A 20,220-nucleotide genomic window follows, 5' to 3' on the forward strand; every position below is an offset into this window, starting at 1 on the left:
TTAACAAAGTGAAAATAATATAAAATTCATTGTCAGGGGGGAGGGTTTTGAGTTAAAATTCATGTAATACATTTGAGTTAAAGGTAACCTCAAGAAACTATGTTCACCGTTTAGTGTGCACTGAACTGTGCTTTACTCTTTGGTAGGATACAGGGCTCCGTTCTAGAAGGATTGGTGCTAAAGGAATCTAGATTTGTGATTATTCATTTGAACAACCTGTAGTTACTACAGTCCACAAATAGGAATCTCATGATGCAGCCGATGCCAGGCTTTTGGGGTGGAGGTGAGGTCCACGCAGGAACAGCTCAAAGAGTTTCTGAGCCCTCCATTGGAAGAGGGTGTCAACTTCATCGTGGAAAACTTCTGTCTTTAGGCAACACTTAGTAGAGAGGAGAATCACCTTTAACTTTCCCAAGTTTTCCAGATTAGAAATCAAGCTAGATTTGTTTTTCATTAAACTTTTTATTTTGCGAGAACTGTAGATTCACATGGGGTTCTAAGAAATGACACAGAGCTCCCCAGCTTCCCCAACATCGTGCAAAATTTTTGCAACATCATGCAAAATTCTAGTGTCACTGCCCAACCAGGGGATGACACTGATACAGAACATCCCATCACCACTGAATCCCTCCTGCTGGCCTTTTAACATCCTCCCCCATTCCCCTCCTCCTTGGCAATCACTATTCAGTCCTCAAGGTTTGCAATTTTGCCATTTCAAGAATGTTACATAAACAGGATCATACAATATATAACCTTTTGGGACTGGCTTTTTTTTCACCCAACATAATTCCCTGAAAATTCATCTTAGTCAATCCAAAAATTTTTTTCTTAAGTCACATGAAATCAATCTCTCCCAGTGCTCACACAACACCAAACCTACAACCTTCAGCAGGGGACAGAGGCACTCTGTCTAGGAAGACTTCTAGCCTGTAGAATCTCAAATGGATGTTAGGACTCTGAAAATGAGGCCACCTTCTTTCAGAGAGCCTGTGGACACAGAAGTGAGACTGCAAACTGGTCCAATAGACATTTCAGATTCTTCATTTTCACTCTGATAAAACTGGACTTTAGAGGCATACTGTACAGTCTGTCATCACCAGCTACTACATTTCAGCCTGATGCTTTTATTTGTCCTAAGCATAGAAACTTGAATAGTTGATAGCCCATGACAGTTTTTCTTCTTTCTTTGAAGAGCTTGAGATAGACTCGTAAGTTTATTTTTAAAAATTTTGTTGCTTGCTCTCATCTTTTATACAGTATACACTTTAAAATGAAGGTAGGATAAATACAGGTACCTCATTCAATTCTTAACCTCTGAGATCAACATTTTCCCCTTACCCTACAGATGAGCTTTAGCAAAGCTTCAGTAACTTGCCTCGGGTTACCTATAAATCAGTCACTGAAGGGAGCCTGGAGCCAGGTGTGTCTGTATTGCCGAGGCTCTGCGTTGGTGTGAATCCCAAAGCTACACAGAGAAACGAATTGACCCTTGTGATTAGTTCTTAATAAACTGTGCTGATTACACCAGTAAGACCACTTCACTGCAGAAAAAACAGAGAAGCCAAAAGAACAAGCTTTTTGTGTACACACACACACTACACTAAAAACTAATGTTTCTGTATACACACTACAAGAGCAACACTTTAAAAATAACTCTTTAAAATTGCCTGGTTTTAGCAAGTAAAATTTTATTAAACATGTAGTTTCAGCATACCTCTAATTCAGAATGACAAGTCATGTTACTAGCAAAAATATTGATGATCCATCAAGAGTTATAGTGCATTTCTCCCCTAAGTATTAGGTCACGATACCATTATGAAGGCTCCAAAAGGAAAATTCTCTCACGGGCTGAATTCTAGATTCCGTATTTTTCTATTAGCTCTCTTGCTTTAGAAATATAGGCACTCATGGCATCTTCCTTTGATAATCCTAGAAAGATACAAACAGGTTGACTCACCGACCGATGTATGTGGAAATTAAGAAGGTTCGTGTAACACTTAAAAACTACCTTTTTGAAGGTTCCAGGCTTCCCACTTAGCCTTTCCTTTTAGATCTAACAGTGCTGGACACTCTGCCAAAAGAAGGAAAGATACATTCACAGAGTTACTTGTTATTCTATGCTTCTATACTGTTCAACGAAGTGTACTGTTATTTTTTAATATGACAGCACAATACCAATATCTATGTCTCCAGTTACAGACTGTTTGTAGAGTCCATAGATCTCTTTTAGTTCCTCATCATCTGGCCTGGTTTTCAGCTTCCTCACGTCTTTGGCCGCCTTGTCAAAATCATCCTAAAACAAAAAGACACAGTGCATTTGCTAACTTTAGGCAGGTTTATCTGCTTCAGGAGAACTTAAAGAGGACAGGAAGCTTTCATTCAGAAGTGAACTATTACTGCTCTGGTTCCACCAGGATTATCCTTATTTTAATTTGTGGATACTTCCTTTGGTCCTTACCTGTTATTGTGTCTATAATAAGGACAATGCACCTACATATTTGATACAGAGAACAAAATAAAATTCTTAATATTTAAAATGTTTATCTAAATGTTTAAAAACAGAAGAATACACAAATAAATGGAAAGATATTCCCTGTTCTTGAATAGAAAAAATTAATAGTAAAATGTTCATCTTACCCAAAGTCATCAACAAATTCAATGCACTTCATTATCAAAATTCCAATGGCATTTTTCACAGAAAGAGAAAAAGCAATCCCAAAATGTGTATAGAACCATAAAAGCTAAAGCAATCTTGAGAAAGAAGAACAAAGCTGGAGGCATCACAATTCCTTATTTCAAATGATATTACAAGCTATGGTAAGCAAAACAGTATGGTACCGACATAAAAACGGACACAAAGATCCATGGAACAGAGTCAAGAGCCCATAAATAAACCCATGCATATATGGTCAATTCATTTATGACAAAGGAGCCAAGAATATACACTGCAGAAAGGACAGTGTCTTCAGTCAACAATTCTGGGAAAGCTGAATACACGAGCAAAAAAATGAGACTGGACCCCATCTTACACCACATACAAAAATCAACTCAAAATGAATGAAAGATTTGAACATAAGATTTAAAACTGTAAACAACTAGAAAAAGAGATAGAAAGTTAAGTTCCTTGACATCATTCTTAGCAATGATTTTTGGATGTGACACCAAAAGTAAAACTAGTTGAAACAAAAATAAACACAGGACACTATAGCAAACAAAAAACTTCTGCACAGCAAAGGAAACCATCAACAAAATGAAAAGGCAACCTACTGAATGGGACAAAATATTTGCAAACTGTTTATCTGATAAGGGGCTAATTTCCAAAATATATACAGAACTCATATGACTGAACAGCAAAAAAAAAAAAAAGCAAAACAAAACAATCTGATTTAAAAAGAGTCAGGAGATTTTTCCACAGAAGATATATAGTGATCTGAAACAATGTTCCACATCATTAAGCATCAGGAAAATGCAAATCAAAACAACAATGACATATCGCCTCATATCTGTAAGAATGGCTATGATCAAAAAGGCAAGAAATAACCAGTGTTGATGAGGATTTGGCGAAAAGGGCACCCCATACACTGTTGGTGGGAATGTAAATTGGTACAGCCACTGTGGAAAACAGTATGAAGCGTCTTCAAAAATTTAAAAAAGAACTACCATGTGATCTCACAACCCCACTTTGGAGTATTTATCCAAAGGAAATGAAATCAGTATCTTGAAGAGACATCCAAATATACTAAAATGTGTCAATACTAATGGCCTCTATTGGTAACTTTCCTGTTTTTTTTTTTTTTTTTAAATACCATCTATACTCTCCAAATTTCCCATAATGTGCATGCACATATTGTGTCTATAATAAGGACAAAGTTAAAATGCTACATTACTTCCCTCAGCTTCCTAAGGGCAGGACAGGGCAAGACTGTCCAGGAGGTATAAAGATCCTTCCCTTCAGGGTTGGCAGGCATCTCAGGTGTTCTATTTGCTGTGAAGTCTCGTGCCATCTTCCAATGACAGCAACTCAAGTCCTTTTGGCAAGCTAAGCCTTGATACGAATTCTAAGGCTTCTCAGAAACCTGCTAAGTCCCTGCCTTCCAGGAAGGAGTTTTTGGAAGACTGTGCTTCATGTTTTGAGGGGTATGGAACCATCTAACAAGCTCATGAAAGTCTTGGACCCTCTCTATCCAAAAGTGGAGCCCTTGACCATTTCCCAGGCAATTTCAGAGGTCCCCTCTCTACTCTCTCCCCAGGCAGAGGAGAAAAACCCATTCCAGAGCAGGGCCCAGTGTCAGTCTTTCTCTCCAGCATGCCCTTCCCTGGCACCCCAACGTCATGCACTCATGTTTTACGTGGCAGTTTCAATGTGCCTTCTCCCAGCCCAGCCATGATGAGCCGTGACGGGAAAAATATTGGGCTCATGTCAGGATCCTGGGTTTTAATTCTAGCTTGGAGACACACTGCCCTGGGACTCTGTGTAAGCAATGAAGCTCCCATGAGATTTGGCTTCAGCTAAAAAAATAAAAGGCATCAACCTTAGCCAGGAAGCATGAGGATGAAACAAGAATAAGACCGTAAATATTCTTGACTTCATTCTGTTGACTCTGCCAGCCCAGAGCTCACCACGTGTATCACACTATTGACTCAATATGTATTGAACACCTCTGAGGGGCCAGGCCTTGGGAGAGCAGACAGGGATGAACAGGGCAGCCAGCTTTCACAAAGCTCAGCATCCTGTGGGAGATGAGTGGGTCAGAGTGCTCATGTGATACTTGCTCAAGCAGAGGAGCAGTAGGTGTCCTGGGACCACAGAGAAGGGAACAGTTGTGAGGGTGGAAGGCACCTTCTCAGAGAAGATGATGCTTAGCTGAGCCTGGGGTGGGGTCAGTGCCTAGTGAAAGGACAGAGACAGGGAAGCGGGTTCCAGGCAGACCTAACAGTATTTATTAGGGCTCAGCACAAGGCTGGTGGGAAAGTATTTGTTCCCCCCAAGTATCCAGAACAGAGGATAGGCACAAACATTCATCTCAGTAGCAACAGCCTTGCCTTACAGAGTGCTGGCAGATGGGAGGAGCCCATCTGAGCCCTGTACCTCCTTGTTGAACACATGAATGAAAAGTGAGTAGATATTAGGAGGGTCTGAAATTATCATAGGTTGCCGGGGTCTAGCCCCAGCAAGATCCAGGGGAACCCTCAGGATGAACGGCGTCGGTGAATGAGAGAGTGAGACAAAGCTCGGGGCTAAGTCTGAAGTTTATTTTCGCAGGGCCCCTTTATACCCTTAACAACATCTTTTGGGGGGAAGTGCATATTGTTTACACACAGGTCATCTCAAAACATTACAGCAACTTGACCTTCAACAGAAACTGGATGTCACCCACATACTTTTTCGTTCACAAGAATCTTTTTTATCATTTGGCCTTCAGGCCTGCTAACATTTTATGGCTTGCACCTGGTGTGACTTAAGCAACTTCAGTAGCCGACCCTGTTTTTCTTATAATTAATCTATTTTCTTTCTAATAAGTGTCATCTCTATGGGAACTAGACAGGATTACATTTTTACAGAACAGAAATGTGAAGGACTGCAGAAACAGCAGACATGGCACAAAACAGGCTCTTAGTCTAAAAGTTAACTACCTGCAAGAAGTCGCCAGCTAATCTCTCTCTAAAGTATTTTCTATTAGGCACATTTGTGGCTATCATATTTGTGGAGCTTTTCTCACCCTGTGAAGGGGCCTATGCTTAATAGTTTCTTTTGTTAGTGTACTGTGCTTAGAACAGTCAAGAGCATTTTGTGCAATGAGATCACACATTTATCAAACAAGCCAGAATGCCAGCAAAATGTTTGAATTGAAGCATTTCCTTCATCCCTGGCCCCTTCATAGGGTACCAGCGTCCAGGAGATTTATTAATTAGGGTTTTAAGTTGGTCTTTATTCAGTGAAAGAGGAGCAGGAGAGCTCTCGGCAGGCAACACAAGAATCCGCAGCAGAGCAAACAAGAACAGCAGCAGAAAAGGGAGGAGGATATAGGGTAGGGTAGAGGCCGAGGCCAACCTGGAGGGTCCCTTATCCTAGACGGCCTTGCCTGTCAGGTATTTTCCTCGTGACCTCGTCATGGATGGGGTCCCAGACAGCCTTGCCTGCCTGATTCTCTTCATGACCTCGTCACAGGCGGGACCTCCCATAACAGCTCCCAGCAATAGGTGAGAAACAGATTTTTTTTTTTTTCCTTTTAATCTTTGGCCACACCTCACCACATGCAGGATCTTAGTTCCCTGACCAAGGATGGAACCTACACCCCTTGCAGTGGAAGCACACAGTCTTAACCACTGAACCACCAGGGAAATCCCAGAAACAGGGACTTAAAGGTACAGTCATTTACACTTAATTCCAAGCACTCTGGGCCAAAGGGAAAGTTGGATAATGTTCCTGTGCTGCTGCAGAGCTGGGCTCGCGGCTTTGGGTGAGGAATTTCAACGCCTGCTGAGCTCACTCTGCTGGAGCTCACTCTGCTGGAGCCCGTACTCAGCACCCTGGCTGAAAGCTGACCCGCTGGATTTCCCCCGCGCCTGTGCCTAAAGGGTCTTCAAAACAACTGCCTTAAAACCTCTCCTCACACCCTCTCCCGTTCCTGTTTTCGCAAGGCCCCCCGACCCCGCCCCTAGTGTAGCAGTGACCCTAGAGTACCACGGTCACATGGGGTGCATCCTGCCATGTACCCAATGCAAACATTTAAAATTTTTAAAGAATATTTAGTGGTGACAGAAAGCTCATAGTACAAATTAAAAAAGAGAGAGAGCGAGAGAGCAAAATTATATAAAAAGCAAAGTGTGTGTATAAACATATACATTCACATATCACATAGATGTTTCTCGAACACTTGAGAAAGTAACCTAGTGCTAATGTGGTTATCACTTGGGTGAAGGAATGTCTGATGTTCTACTTTATATTATGGGCTTCCCTGGTAAAGAATCCGCCTGGTTTCATATCTGGGTTGGGAAGGTCCCCTTGAGAAAAGAATGGCTACCCACTCCAGTATTCTTGCCTGGAGAATTCCATGGACAGAAGAGCCCAGCGGGTTACAGTCCACGGGGTCACAAAGAGCCGGACAGGACTGAGAAACTAACACTTTCCCTTTTTTCTTTTTTACTTTACATTTGTTCTCTTTCCCCCAAATTTCCACCCTGAACATAAACTTTTTTTTCCCTCCAAAGACCACAAGAACAGTATATTTAAGATCGTGGTTTTCCAGATCTCTGCACTAGCTTGGAAGAGCTCCTAGGCGTGCCAAGGAGCAAGGGGAGGCCGCAGCCGCCCACACCTCCCTCTCCAGGATGGGAAGAGATGGCTGGGCAGGACCCGCCGGGTCCGCTGGGAGCAGCCTGGCGCCCGCCCTCCCCCGGCGGGTGCCTGGTTTGCGTCTAACCAGTCCCCGGGGGTCACAAGAGTTGCCATAGGGAGCCCGGCACGCCGTCAACAGAATGCACCGGTGCGGATTACGCGCAATAAGGGGGCGCTGGCGATGGGGTGGGCGTGTCTCGGGGGTCCCCGCGGACAGCTACCGGGGACAAAGAGGACTGGCAGCAGCGGCCCGAAGTGCCGGGTCAGAGATGCGCCGCGACCCCGGCGGGGCGTCACGCCGGCCCCACGCCCCACTCGAGCGCTTTTCTCCGGGACGTACGCTCCTCTCCGCCCGCAGCAGCGCGCGCACACCCAGCTCACCTGCAGGGACATGGCGGCCAAACCTGGACGGTGCCTGTCTCTAATCGCCGGGTTCCCGGGACCCCGCGCCCAGCGACTCCTTAAAGGGCAGCGCGCCTCCGCCCGCCGGCTCCCATTGGTCACGCTCCCGGGCCCGGCCTATGCCCATTGGTCGCTGGCCCGCGAGGGCGGGGCTGGGCGGTGAGTGACACCGTCCGGGCCCGCTGGGCCGCGCTCTTCTCCCAAGCCCTGCAGAGAGTTGTGCGCTGCCAGAGGTTGCAACTGGCAAGGCGCAGGGAAGAGAATTTAAATGAGCTCCTCTCTGCCCCTGACTCGCTCCATTCATTCTCTAGAGGTTGTTTGCAGGAAATCCTGAGAGGTCTCTCCAGGGCACTGACCTCACTTGGGATTCCTTTTCATATATACCTCTGTCCTCTGCATGATTCTAAGAGCTTGGTTGGCAGACAGCGTTTATCTGATATCTCTGTCCCCCGACCCGTCTTGAGGCACGGCCCACCAGGAATGAAGAGGTAGTTTGCCTCTTCTCGTTATAAAAGGAGAGCCACTTACATTCTGAACACGCTCTGCAATCATCCCAACTGGATTTCAATTAGGGTAAAAACAAAAAAACAAAAAACACAGGACTCTTCAACATGACCCCATTCTCCAGGGGAACAAACCCAGTGTCACTCCAAGTCTGCAGACACAGAACGGGGTTGTAATTCACATCTGATTAAATTTTCAAAGAACTGGAACTGCATTTTCTGGTCATCTGAGGAGTTCATTACATACAAGTCTTCATGGAGCAAAGTGATTGGAAGAAAGGGCAAACTCTGTTTTAAGAAAGCTATTGATTTGAAATGTCTAACAATGTAACAACATACAGGAGTTCAAGGCCCTAAAACGGTTTATCCTGTTTTTGCATAAGAAACATTTTACCTTGTTTTTGCATAAGATTACACTTAAAAATTATTTGCTACATCTTCATGTAAATCCCTTGGTTTTTTATTTTCCCCTCAAAACTATTTTCATGGTGAAGTCAATGAGTTTCCAAATAAAGGACAAAAAGCAAATTTTATTTTATTTATTTATTTATTTATTTTTCAAAAAGCAAATTTTAGAACAATATACTGAAAGGGGAATTCCCTGGTGGTCCGGTGGTTAGGGCTCTGCGCTTTCACTGCTGAAGGCCAGGTTGGACCCTTGGTGGGGGAACTAAGATTCCACAAGCCATGTGGTATGGTCCAAAGAAAAAGAAAAAGAACTTCTTTTTTCTGTACTGGGCAGAATTTTTTTCAAAATTTCCCAGCGATGAGAAGCACACTAAAAGGCACAATGGAAATAGCAGCTGAAGAAGAGCAAGTGCTCTGTCTGCTGGGGAAAGTCCTGTTTATCAGTGTGTGTCAGCTGGGAGCAGTGAGCTCCAGTATGGGTGTGTATCTGCAGTTGAGACATTTTGATATTATAGTCATTATAAAAAATCAGGAGGAAAAGAGAGGGAAGATACACTGTGCTCCATTTTATTCTCTAAGTCTAGAATGTTATTTTAAGCACTCTTTCCAAAGCATGTTCTTCTCTTGAGTTGCCATCCTCCTACTGGTTGCCAGAGCCGTGACTGGCCTGTCTCAAGGAGCAAAAAGAAACAACAGAAACATCAATGTACTCTGTTCAGTGATCATCATATACTAGGTACAATGAAAACTCAGTTTTGTGGAAACTTTAGGGAGTCAGTCAAGCTGGATAATAAAGATTTTTATTTTTACTATTATTAAATATTGATTATAAACCAGTATGCATGCATACGTAAGTATTTTTAAAAATAAAGGGCGCATTTATGAGCATACCACCAATTTAAGAAACAGAACATTCCTCTTTACCTCTGTGACTCTCCTGGTTCCATTCCATCCTATCCTCCTTATTCACTCACACTTTCATTCATCTAATCAAACAGTTATTGAGTGCCAACATGAGCCAGGCACCCTTCTAGGCTTTTGAGAAGTATCAGTCAGCAAAACAAACAAGAATCCCTATCCTTGTGTTACATTTTGGCAGGGGATGACAGATAATAAACATATACAAAAAGCAAATTATACAATCTATTGAAAGATGTTAGGTGATAGGTGCTATTTTCTTTTGTAAAGATTTTTTTGATTTGGACCATTTTTTAAGTTTTTATTGGGCTTCCTTAGTGGTCCAGTGGTTAAGAATCCGCCTGCCCATGCAGGGGACACAGGTATGCCCTAGTCCAGGAACTAGATCCCACGTGCTGCAGAGTAATTAAGCCCATGCACCACCACTACCGAGCCTGCACTTCAGAACCCGTGAGCTGAGACTTCTGAAACCTAAGTGCCTCGGGCCGGTGCGCTGAAACAAGAGAAGCCACTGCAATGAGCAACCTGTGCACTGCAACCAAGAGTAGCCCCTGCTCACCACAACTAAAGCTCTCATGCAGCAGTGAAGACCCAGCACAGCCAAAAATAAGAATAAATATTAAAAAATAAAATCTTTATTCAATTTGTTACAATATTGCTTCCGTCTTATGTTTTTCTGGGTTTTTGGCCATGAGGCATGCTGGTATCTTAGCTCCCTGACCAAGGGTCGAAACTGCGCCGCCTGCATTGGGATGTGAAGTCCCAAACACTGGACTGCCAGGGAAGCCACTGATAGGTGCAGTTTTCAAAAAGAGCAGAGCAGAGAGATGGAGAATCTTGTGCATATGGAGTGGGGAGGTGACTTGCAGTTATAAACATGTCATCAGGATGGGCCTCTTGGGAAGATAACATTTGAGTAAAAGTTGAAAAGGAGGTGAGGGAGGTGGCCTGGAAGATCCCTGGGGAAGAAATTCCCTTGCAAAAACAGCATCCAGTACAAAGGCACTCAGAAATGAGCTTCCTGGCAGGTGTGATGTTCCAATGGGGCTGGCGCAGAGGAGCAAAAGAAGCGGTCAGAGGATAGGAGATGGAGACCCAATCACATAACACCTTGCCTGAAAGCATTTGGCTTCAAGTGGGAGTCAAACAGAACCACTGAAGGGTTCTGAGTCAGGACTGACATGATCTGACTTACTTTTTTTTTTTAAAGAATCTCTTCTGTTACTATGACTACAAAGAACAACATTGGAAGCAAGAGTCTTGCTGTAATAATAATCCAGGGGAGAACTTATGGGTGTCTCCAACTCAGGAGGCAGCAGTGGAGGCAGTGAGATGTTCAGATTCTGCATTTATTTTGAAGGTAAAGTCAACAGGAGTCCCTGATAGATTCTGTATCGGTTTGAAAGGAAGAGAAGAGTCAGGACAGTTGTGAGATGTTTGCCTTGAGTAACTGGAAGGACTACAGGTGCAGTTGGCCTGATGGGGTGGCAAAGATCAGAGAATCCCTTGGACAGCAAGATCAAACCAGTCAAATCCTAAAGGACCCTGAATATTCATTGAAAGGACTGTTGCTAAAGCTGAAGCTCCAATACTTTCCCCACCTGATGCAAAGAGCTGACTCATTGGAAAAGACCCTGATGCTGGGAAAGATTGAAGGCAATAGGAAAAGAGGGTGGCAGAGGATGAGATGGTTGGATGGCATCACTGGGTTCAGCAGACATGAACTTGGGCAAACTCTGGGAGATGGTGAGGGACAGAGAGGCTTGGCATGCTGCAGTCCATGGGGTTGCAAACAGTCAGACATGACTTAGAAGCTGAAAAACAGCAACAAACATCAGAAGTTCCACCGTGGACATGCTGCATTTGAGATATCAGACATCCAAGTGGAAATGTGAAATGGGCAGTTAGATATTCAAGTCTCGACTGGGCTGGGTGTATAGATCTGAGACTCAGGGGTTCAATTTCTGAAACTTGGATGGCCCTAGAAACTCAGTGTGTATGGAGGAGAGATGGAAGCAGAATTGAAGAGTGAGCCATGGGAAATTTCAACACTAAATGTTTGGGGGGAAGAGCACGAAGGAGACAGAGAAGTGATCACTGAGGTGAGAGAAAATCCAAGAGAACGCAGAGTTGAGGAAGCATCATGACTGAGAAAGTATGTTTTGTTGTTGTTGTTGTTCAGTCGCCAAGTCAAGTCCAACACTTTGCAACAGCATGGACTGCAGCATGCCAGGCTTCCCAGTCCCTCACCATCTCCTGGAGTTGCCCAAGTTCATGTCCAAAGTATGTTAGGTTAGATGAAGACTGAGAATTAGTAATTGGATTTAGGTCATTGTCCAGATCACTGATGACCTGATGGGAAGTTTTAATGCAGTCGTAGGGGTGGGGTTGGGGGGCAAGCCTGATTAGGGTGGGTTTAAGAGAAATCATGAGACTTAACATATTGATAGTTTCTTGGGCTCTGCATTTGTTTATCCCCCCACCTACATCACATTGTCTTAATTATTAAAGCCTCCCAATTTTGTTCTTCTTCAGGAAGGCCTGTCCTTGGCACCTTGCTCGTCTATATAAATTTTAACATCCATGAGTCGAGTTCCATAGAAGATTCTTGAATTTCTCTTGTCATCGCATGGGAATCCTAGCACATACAACAAGCTGGGGAAGCATCCTCTCGTTTTTGTCTTCTGGAAGAAATCAAGTAGAATGGGGGAAAAAATTACAAACGAGAGGTTGCTCAGCCATCAATGAGTTGAGCTGGCCTTGTTCTTGCTGTCTCCCTCACTGTCCTTGCAGTAAGAGGCCACTTTCAAAACACAAAGAGAACTTGGCCGCTTATCCATCGAGTCTCTAACCTGCAGCCAGAATGAGCGTCCTGTAGCCCAAACAGCATCTGAGCGCCTGCTGCGCGCACATTTCAGTTTCATCCCAGCTCTCTTATGATCAATCCCAAACTCTTTTCACAGTGGTCGCTTAATACTAGTCAGGCCTGCTCAGTAAAACTCGCCCAAGAGATTTTCCCCGAAGCACCCGTTAGGGGTTCTGATACGTTACCAACCCTGGCTCCCCTCCCCCACAAGCACGAAAGCAGAGCCGACGCCGCAGAGATGCGCGGCCAGGCGGCGCGGATGCAAACAGTCCGGTGCGGGGACAAGGATTACCCCACCTCTTGTCTCCCTGGAGGCTCCTGGCCACTTTTTGAAGGTAGAAGATGCAACGGTTTTTTTTAGCAGGGGGGGAGTGGAGACAATACTTTCCAAATCCGCAGACGCGCAGCTCGCCACGGAAAAGGAGCTACGTACGTCAGAGGCGGGCGTGGCCGTTTGGACCCCCGTCCTCTTGGGCCCGGCGCCGGGCATTCACAGCAGCGCAGGCCTCCTGGTCAGTTCGCACTGACGCCCTTTGCTTCCAGCACCTGGCTGAAGCCCTGCACCTTCTCGCTGGACTCCATGAGGTTCGCGGTCTTCAAGCGTCGTGAGCACCACCTGGCCTTCCCATGGTTTTTCTTTCTCACCGCCTGTGCTCCCACTCCATGAGGGGAAACTGTCTCCCATCCGCCTCACACTTTCAAGATGTCTTCTGACAAAGCGGAAACACAGAAATTTCAGTATGAACTTGAACTTGAACCTAGTGAAGAAGCCCTTGCTGGTCCTTCGGAAGGAAGGCTGGGGTGGCTTATCCTTCAGAGGTTGCCTCAATAGATGGAGCTTCCTTTGGACACACCCTGGAGGACGCAGGTTCCTTCTGTGGCTCTGCAACTACTTCTGATGTGTGGGTGGAAGAAAAGGACACCCTTGGGAGTCTGGGCTGGGGACACAGCCCAGCTTCCCAGTGGGGCATGGCCCTGAGGCCTTGGTGAGCCATAATGCGGGGATCTCTATGCAGGCGTGGCTTTGTCAGGGAGACTGGGGTGTTGGAAGGCTGCAGAGCCCTTAGAGCCCTTGACCTTGGCAGGGTTAGGCTGACTTTGCCCCTTTGCATAGAGGCCTGGCCGGGCTTGCTCACTCCCAAAGCAGACAATTCCTGCGTTGATTTGTGCTGGAGGCTAGGTGGTCTCTTCCCCTCCTTGGCTTTGCCACTGCCCTTCTGCCCTACACTTGGTCCTCCTCAGGTGGCTTATGTTCTGTGTTGTCCCTCTGAGTATTGTTAGAATGGGAATTAGTGGAAGGGGCTGCCAGCTTGCTGACACCTCACTGCTGTGTGTTAGCAGAAACTTTGGGTGGATCCTGGGTGGGCTGCTGTTGATTAGATTCACCAAAGTCTGGGGTTTCGGGGCGATGATGTGGCCCTCCTCGGCTCTCTTGTACCTCAGAAGCAGATAGATGGCCATCACTTGGTTGTGCTTCCAGCCATCAGTGAGCCTTGGACTTCTTGCCTTTTGTCACACTGGACGCCACCATCAGGGTTCCTGGGAGTCAAGAGAGTGGCTCCATGCAAGGTTTGGTTCATCTTCATGACCTCTGTTTATCCATGGATCTTTCCTGATGAGCTCTAAAGTGCCTTCCTTGCTGGGATTGAGAATGAGAAATTTCTTGAGCAGTTCACATTTCCTGGACATGTGAAAGGGCATATGGTCTATTCCATTAAGTACTGATTCCTGCAGCTCCTTGAAGGCAGGAGTCCATCAACAGGTAAGGGGTTTGCAGACCAGTGTATATAGGATGATTCTCAGATTCCACACGTCTACTGTGGGTCTATCTTATTTGGATTTGGAAGAGTTCCAGGGTAGCCTAAAGGGGGACAGCCATTGAAGATATCTAGTTTGTTGCCAAAGGTGAATGTAACGCCAAAGCCATAGTCTTCAAAGTTTTTTTCATATCAGCACCCAAAAGCAGGTGCTCTGCCTTTAACTCTATGAGCAATGCACTTCTGGTGACAGTGTATCACTGATGGAATTTGCCAGAATCTCTTTTTCTTATGGATTTCCATGAGCCACCAGGTCCTCAAATATGTCTCTTCCATTGAGTAATTCCTCAAGGAAAGCAGAATGGATTGCTACAAATAACTGTTTGGGGAGGACTCAAGTCTTTCATGGTTCTTACTCAAGGGACCATCTCTGGAGTCCAGAGGAGTTTGTCTAAGTCTTGTCAATGATCTTCATGACTGCCTCCTTCCTAAGTCAGGATGTACTGAGCCAGCTTTAGCTTGGTCATGTTGCCCATGGCGATGGTCTTGACTGTCAGTGATTGTCAATATGGAGGTCATCCTCAACAGAGATGTCTGAGAGGCCAGGAGCGTGTTGGACTTACTGCTGACCTGGGAGTCAGGGTGTCTCAAGGTCAACTTAAAATTGAGGAAAACTGGTCAGGAACTTGACCCAAATCACCTCAAAAGAAAATCACTTCCCGACGTCCTCTGATGAACTGATCTTTATAATGGAACCAAAACATAATGCCAGACGTGCCAATAAACAAAACCAAATACTGACAAATCTAAATAAGAGAAAACAAAGTTTTAAAAAGGAAAAAATATGAGAAAAAGAAAAAAGTAAAGATGAAAATGAAGAAAAGAGTTTTTAAAAACTGAAGGAAAAAAGAACGAAGAAAAATGGGGACGTGAAAGTAAAAATTAGTAACAGCCAAAAACCCTGTGTCTACAAGAAACATTGGTGAGAGTTCTGGTCACTGAAAACCAGTTTCTTGAGCTAGAAGAACCGAAAAGCAGCCCAGCCAAGGAGTTAGAGAACTGAAATTTTATGATGGTCTCTTGTGAGACTGTACCAAGAAATGGGCCCATTTTCTCATTTTGGGGACTCTAGATCACTTTACTCTTTTAAATAAATTATTGAGGATCCCCTGAGAGTTTTTTGATTAATGGTTATAGTTATAAACATTTACCTTAGTAGAAACTAAATCCTGTAGGCTTTTCATTTTCAGTGGCTTTTTCATCTCTAGCTTAAAAAGTTGTAATAATATTTGGCTTAGAAGAGCTCATATTGGCTACACACACAAAAATGTTATATATGAAGCAAGCTGCATTTTCCAAAGATTTTCTTTTACACATAGACTAAAATTTTCTACCCATTTCATTTTTTTTCCTACTTTGTTACATTTTCTATGGTGAGATTCACCTTATTATTTTACTAGTCACTAATCAGAAATATAAGCTTTTTCCATAAATCTAAATGGTTTTAAATAATACATTAACAATTACGGTATGGTTCTCCATTTCTGATATCTGGTTTTGTGTGATTGGCTAAATTTGCTCAAGGTCTGATTGGCCTAAACAGCTGTTGATTATGAATATTCACAAGGAAGGAAGTGAAAAGACTCATACTTGTGTTATTTATTTGAAATAAGTCTATTAGTGCTACCAAATTCATTATAAACTGGTCCATGGGAAGAAAATAAAAACAGGATTCTTAGTACCTTCTGACTAATCAATGAGGTCAAGTTACTTCTAAACTAGTAAAGTTATAAAATCAGTGATGTCCTAACACTGAATTGGTGATTATGTCAGGTGACTATGTCACAACTTTAGATAAATAATTTTCTACAACAAACATCTTAATAAATATAACTTCCCTGAAACCACAGACAACTAATACCATTTCCCAAAGCAAACAATTAAGTAAGCATAGCCAGGAAGATCACATTTCACATTATTTTAAAATTAATATGTTTGAAAACTCCTTGCAAAAAACTAACCAGAATGATTTCACTGTAGCTTCAGAAAAAGACTGTGTCTGACAGGAGGCATTTTTACTTTTGTTTGGTTTAACATTTATTATTATTTTGGGCTTCCCTGGTGGCTCAGATGGTAAAGAATCTGCCTGCAATGCAGGAGACATGGGTTCGATCCCTTGGTTGGGAAGATCTCCTGAAGAAGGGAATGGCTACCCACTCCAGTATTCTTGCCTGGAAAATTCCATGGACAGAAGAGCCTGGCAGGCTATACAGCCCATGGGGTCCCAAAGAGTTGGACATGCCTGTTACTTTAAAAGAGTTTTGAAAGTAAAGGTTCATAAATACCTTCCAGCTTTTACCCAGTTTAACAAGATGTAATGGCTAGCTCAGGGCTTTATCTTCTCAAGGTACCACTGTCAACTACCTCTCATGAGTTTAATATTCCTCTTTAAACTTGTGTCATTTTTAGGCTTGGTTTCAATGATAATACATAGACAGGGCTGAATTAAATTATAACAGCTCATCATTTTGTTTCCACCCTGATCATTTGGTTGTTAAATTGCATGTGTTTTATGTATTAGTGTCCAATTAACATATTCTGCAACTGAACTCCACTAAACAAAATGTCTCCCTACTGGAGATATTAATGTATTGGTTCCCCACCTAGCAGCCATTTCCCCCTTCATTTTTGTCAATGATCCTACTTTCATTTGGTTATGGAGCCATATTATGCTCCATCTCCAAGACTCATAACTGGTCTCAGCGAGTCTCGTTTGACTCACTCACTCCCGCCAGGGACTGGTTTAGGTGGGGGCATGTGACTGATACTGTCCAGTGAGCCACAGAATGAAGTCTCTTAGGGCTTCTTAAGAAGACTTTTCTTTCTGATAGAAAGAAATGCACGAGGAAAACTTCTGCTTCTTGCCACATGGTTGTGTGGATTGTGACGATCAGAGCTGTCACCACTAAACTGTGAGCTTGAGAGGACAAACTTGAGGGCCAATGCCAAGAGTCAGAGGATGGCAAAGGGGAAGGACAGAAAGTCCTTGGGATTTTGAGGAGATGTTGTGTCAGCCAATGAGCCAGTCTTGGAAAAGATCCAGACTTTGAAGACAGATAATAACCACTGACTAACCACTTTCAGTAGGAGGCTTTGTTAACTGCATACTGAAAAGATCATTGATTTTGTAGCTCATCACGAAAGTTATTCTAGTCACTGATTTTAAAATAACATTACTGTTTATATAACAATTATTATGTATGATACAGTAACCATCATACTGTGATGGTTAATTTTATGTGTCAACTTGACTGGCCTGATTAAACATTATTTCATTATTTTTGGGTGTATCTGTGGGGGTTCTTTGAATCAGGGAGCCAAAGTATTAAAGTTGACTCATTGGAAAAGATCCTGATGCTGGGAAAGATTGAAGACAAAAGGAGAAGAAGAGGGCAGAGGATAAGGTGGTTAGATAGCATCACTGATTTAATGGACATGAATTTGAGCAAACTCCAGGAGATAGTGAAGGACAGGGAAACCTGCAGTCCATAGAGTCACAAAGAGTTGGACACAACTTAGCAACTGAACAACAAGAACTGTGGAGGTGCTTCTGGAAAAGATTAGCAGTTGAATCAGTGGACTCAGTAAAATACTGGGTTGGCCAAAAAGTTTCTTTGGGTTTTTCCATAACAACTTATGTGGAAAAACTTGAATGAACTTTTTGGCCAACCCAAAGATCCCCCCTCCCCAGTGCAGGTGAGCACCATCCAATCCACGAACTGGGTTTGCATGCTCAGTCATGTCTGGCTCTTTTGTGACCCCATGGACTGCAGCCTGCCAATCTTCGCTATTCATGAAGGGCCTGAATAAAACAAAAGTCAGAGGAAGGAGGAATTGTCCCCCTTGTTTCTTGCTACCCTGAGTGAGCCGGGACATCCCATCTCACCTTCTTCTGTCCTTGGAATGAGATTTTTAAACTGTCAGCTCCCATGATTATCAGGCCATTGGGTTTAGACTAAATTGACATCACTAGCTTTCCAGGTTTCCAGCTTGCAGACAGCAGACTGTGGAACTTCTCAGGCTCCATAACTCACATCTGTATCTCTATTGGTTCTACTTCTCTGGAGAACTCCAATGCACACACACACAGAGCAAAGATGAGGATGCCACAGAGGGAAAGAAGAGTCTGCTGCTCAACTCTCCCACATTCTTCTATTGACAAATTTTCCAGCTGGTAACTTTCTTTCAACAAAAAATTGTGGTTAATGACAAAACTTATTGTCAGGTCTCTTAAATGACTCTTATATCACGGCAAGCGTATAATAAACCTAACTGTAGTCCAATTCTAGAATGAATATAAAAAGAACACTTTGTTATTCAAAGACCAAATTGAGTTCACAGGGTAAAATAACAGAGGAACAGCTATTTTTAAAAAGTAAACTGATTGGTATAAGATACTAAATATATGTTAAAGTGATAACTTGAAAACTATGTTTGGGAAATATAGGGAAAAATGTTATATGAAAAGAAAATCAACATAAAATTTATATTATTTTAATAATGTAAGTGCACACTTAAATGTGAAACAAATTAGAAGGAAACACTTGAAAGGAAATGAGTTTTGAGGTAATTGGGTCATGGGAAAATTTTTTAAAAAACTCTTTTGTTACAGTGTTTGTATGATACAAATGGGAGAGAAATTACCTTCAAAATGCAGTCATTCATTTTAGCAACATTCTTGTGGAAATTTTATTGCTTAGTCTTTGAACAGAACAAGGCACTAAAATCATAGAGGCTTAATTTTTATTAACCTATTATCTCTGAATTCAGGTTGCTACTGGATCCATCAGTTCTATTTATGAAGCATTCTGCATGTATCAGGCACTGTGCTAAGCATTTTAAGTAGATTATTTCTTCTAATCCTCACAACAGGTACTATTTTTATCACTTCATAGACAGGGTTAATTAGTTTGCTTTAGAGTCCTGTGATGATGAGGTTAAGATCTTGACCTTAGCTGGTTTTGATCCAGAGACATGTACATAGTGGCTGCAAATCTTCATAGAGTAAATATAAACTGAAATGATACTCAAGCTATAAATCTGAAACCTTAGGGGGACAAAAACTTACACATATTTCCTTCCCATTACTTTAGCATTTCAATCTGACATGTTTCTGTCATACAGCTTAAAAGCTAGATCTGAGACTTTAGTATTTTTTTAGATTTTAAAATATTTATTGGAATACTTTTTTAAAAGACTCATAATACTTCATTCTTTTAAAATTATATTTACTTTCCACTTTGATTGAATAATTTCTCATCTTTTTATCCAAAAATTTCTACTGAGAATTTTAAAACTTCTACTTGGTGGCACTACTTAACATGTGATTTATCCTCCTCATTATTTAATCTTTGAAATGATACTTTATAATTTTTAAATCAGTGAGTTCATTGAAGGTTTGAGAGCCACTCTGTAGGACTAAGTCATTAACCTGCAATTTTACAGTAGATAAAGTACTGTTTTCATTACTTTGAAAAAAAAATAATAACGTTGTGATTGGCTCTTACATTTAACATTTTAATCTCAGCTTGCCACCATTAAATATAACTGATTGCACTGACCCCATAAGAAGCCAGAAAAAAATCACTGTGTCACAAGTTAAGCTAATTCAATTTAAATTTAACAAAGATAGCCATAATCAGCAATTTACCAAATCAAAAGCCAGGATTAAGTTACATTCAAAACTAGCAATTTGGGGGACTTCCCTAGTGGTCGAGTGGTTAAGACTCCAGCTTCTAATGCAAGGCATGCAGGTTCAGTCCCTGGCAAAGGAACCAAGATCTCTCATGCTGTGCTGTGTGGCTCAGCCAAAGAGGAATAAAAAAGTTTATTAATGTTTTTCAAGGGTTGAATGATTTATGAAGCTTATAACCTAACACAGTATTGAGTCTACAAACAGGTCTTGTTTCACGTGACCTGCCTTAGGGTCTAGTGTCACAACTTTTACCAATAGTAGTAGAAAGTCTA

General features: G+C 42.7%; 1 protein-coding gene across 1 annotated transcript; it reads right to left on the reverse strand.

Annotated features, from left to right (window-relative positions):
- Positions 1–475: 475 nt before the first annotated feature.
- ACBD7 (acyl-CoA binding domain containing 7) lies at positions 476–7,828 on the reverse strand. The gene is made up of 4 exons (XM_061125735.1): positions 7,721–7,828; positions 2,176–2,293; positions 2,009–2,071; positions 476–1,929 (listed from the first exon to the last, which is right to left on the reverse strand). The coding sequence occupies exons 1-4, from the start codon at positions 7,730–7,732 to the stop codon at positions 1,856–1,858; spliced, it is 267 nt and encodes an 88-aa protein (XP_060981718.1). The 5' UTR covers positions 7,733–7,828; the 3' UTR covers positions 476–1,855.
- Between the last annotated feature and the right edge of the window lie 12,392 nt (positions 7,829–20,220).

Source organism: Dama dama, chromosome 23 (genome assembly GCF_033118175.1).
Source record: "Dama dama isolate Ldn47 chromosome 23, ASM3311817v1, whole genome shotgun sequence".
NCBI classification, from domain to species: domain Eukaryota; kingdom Metazoa; phylum Chordata; class Mammalia; order Artiodactyla; family Cervidae; genus Dama; species Dama dama.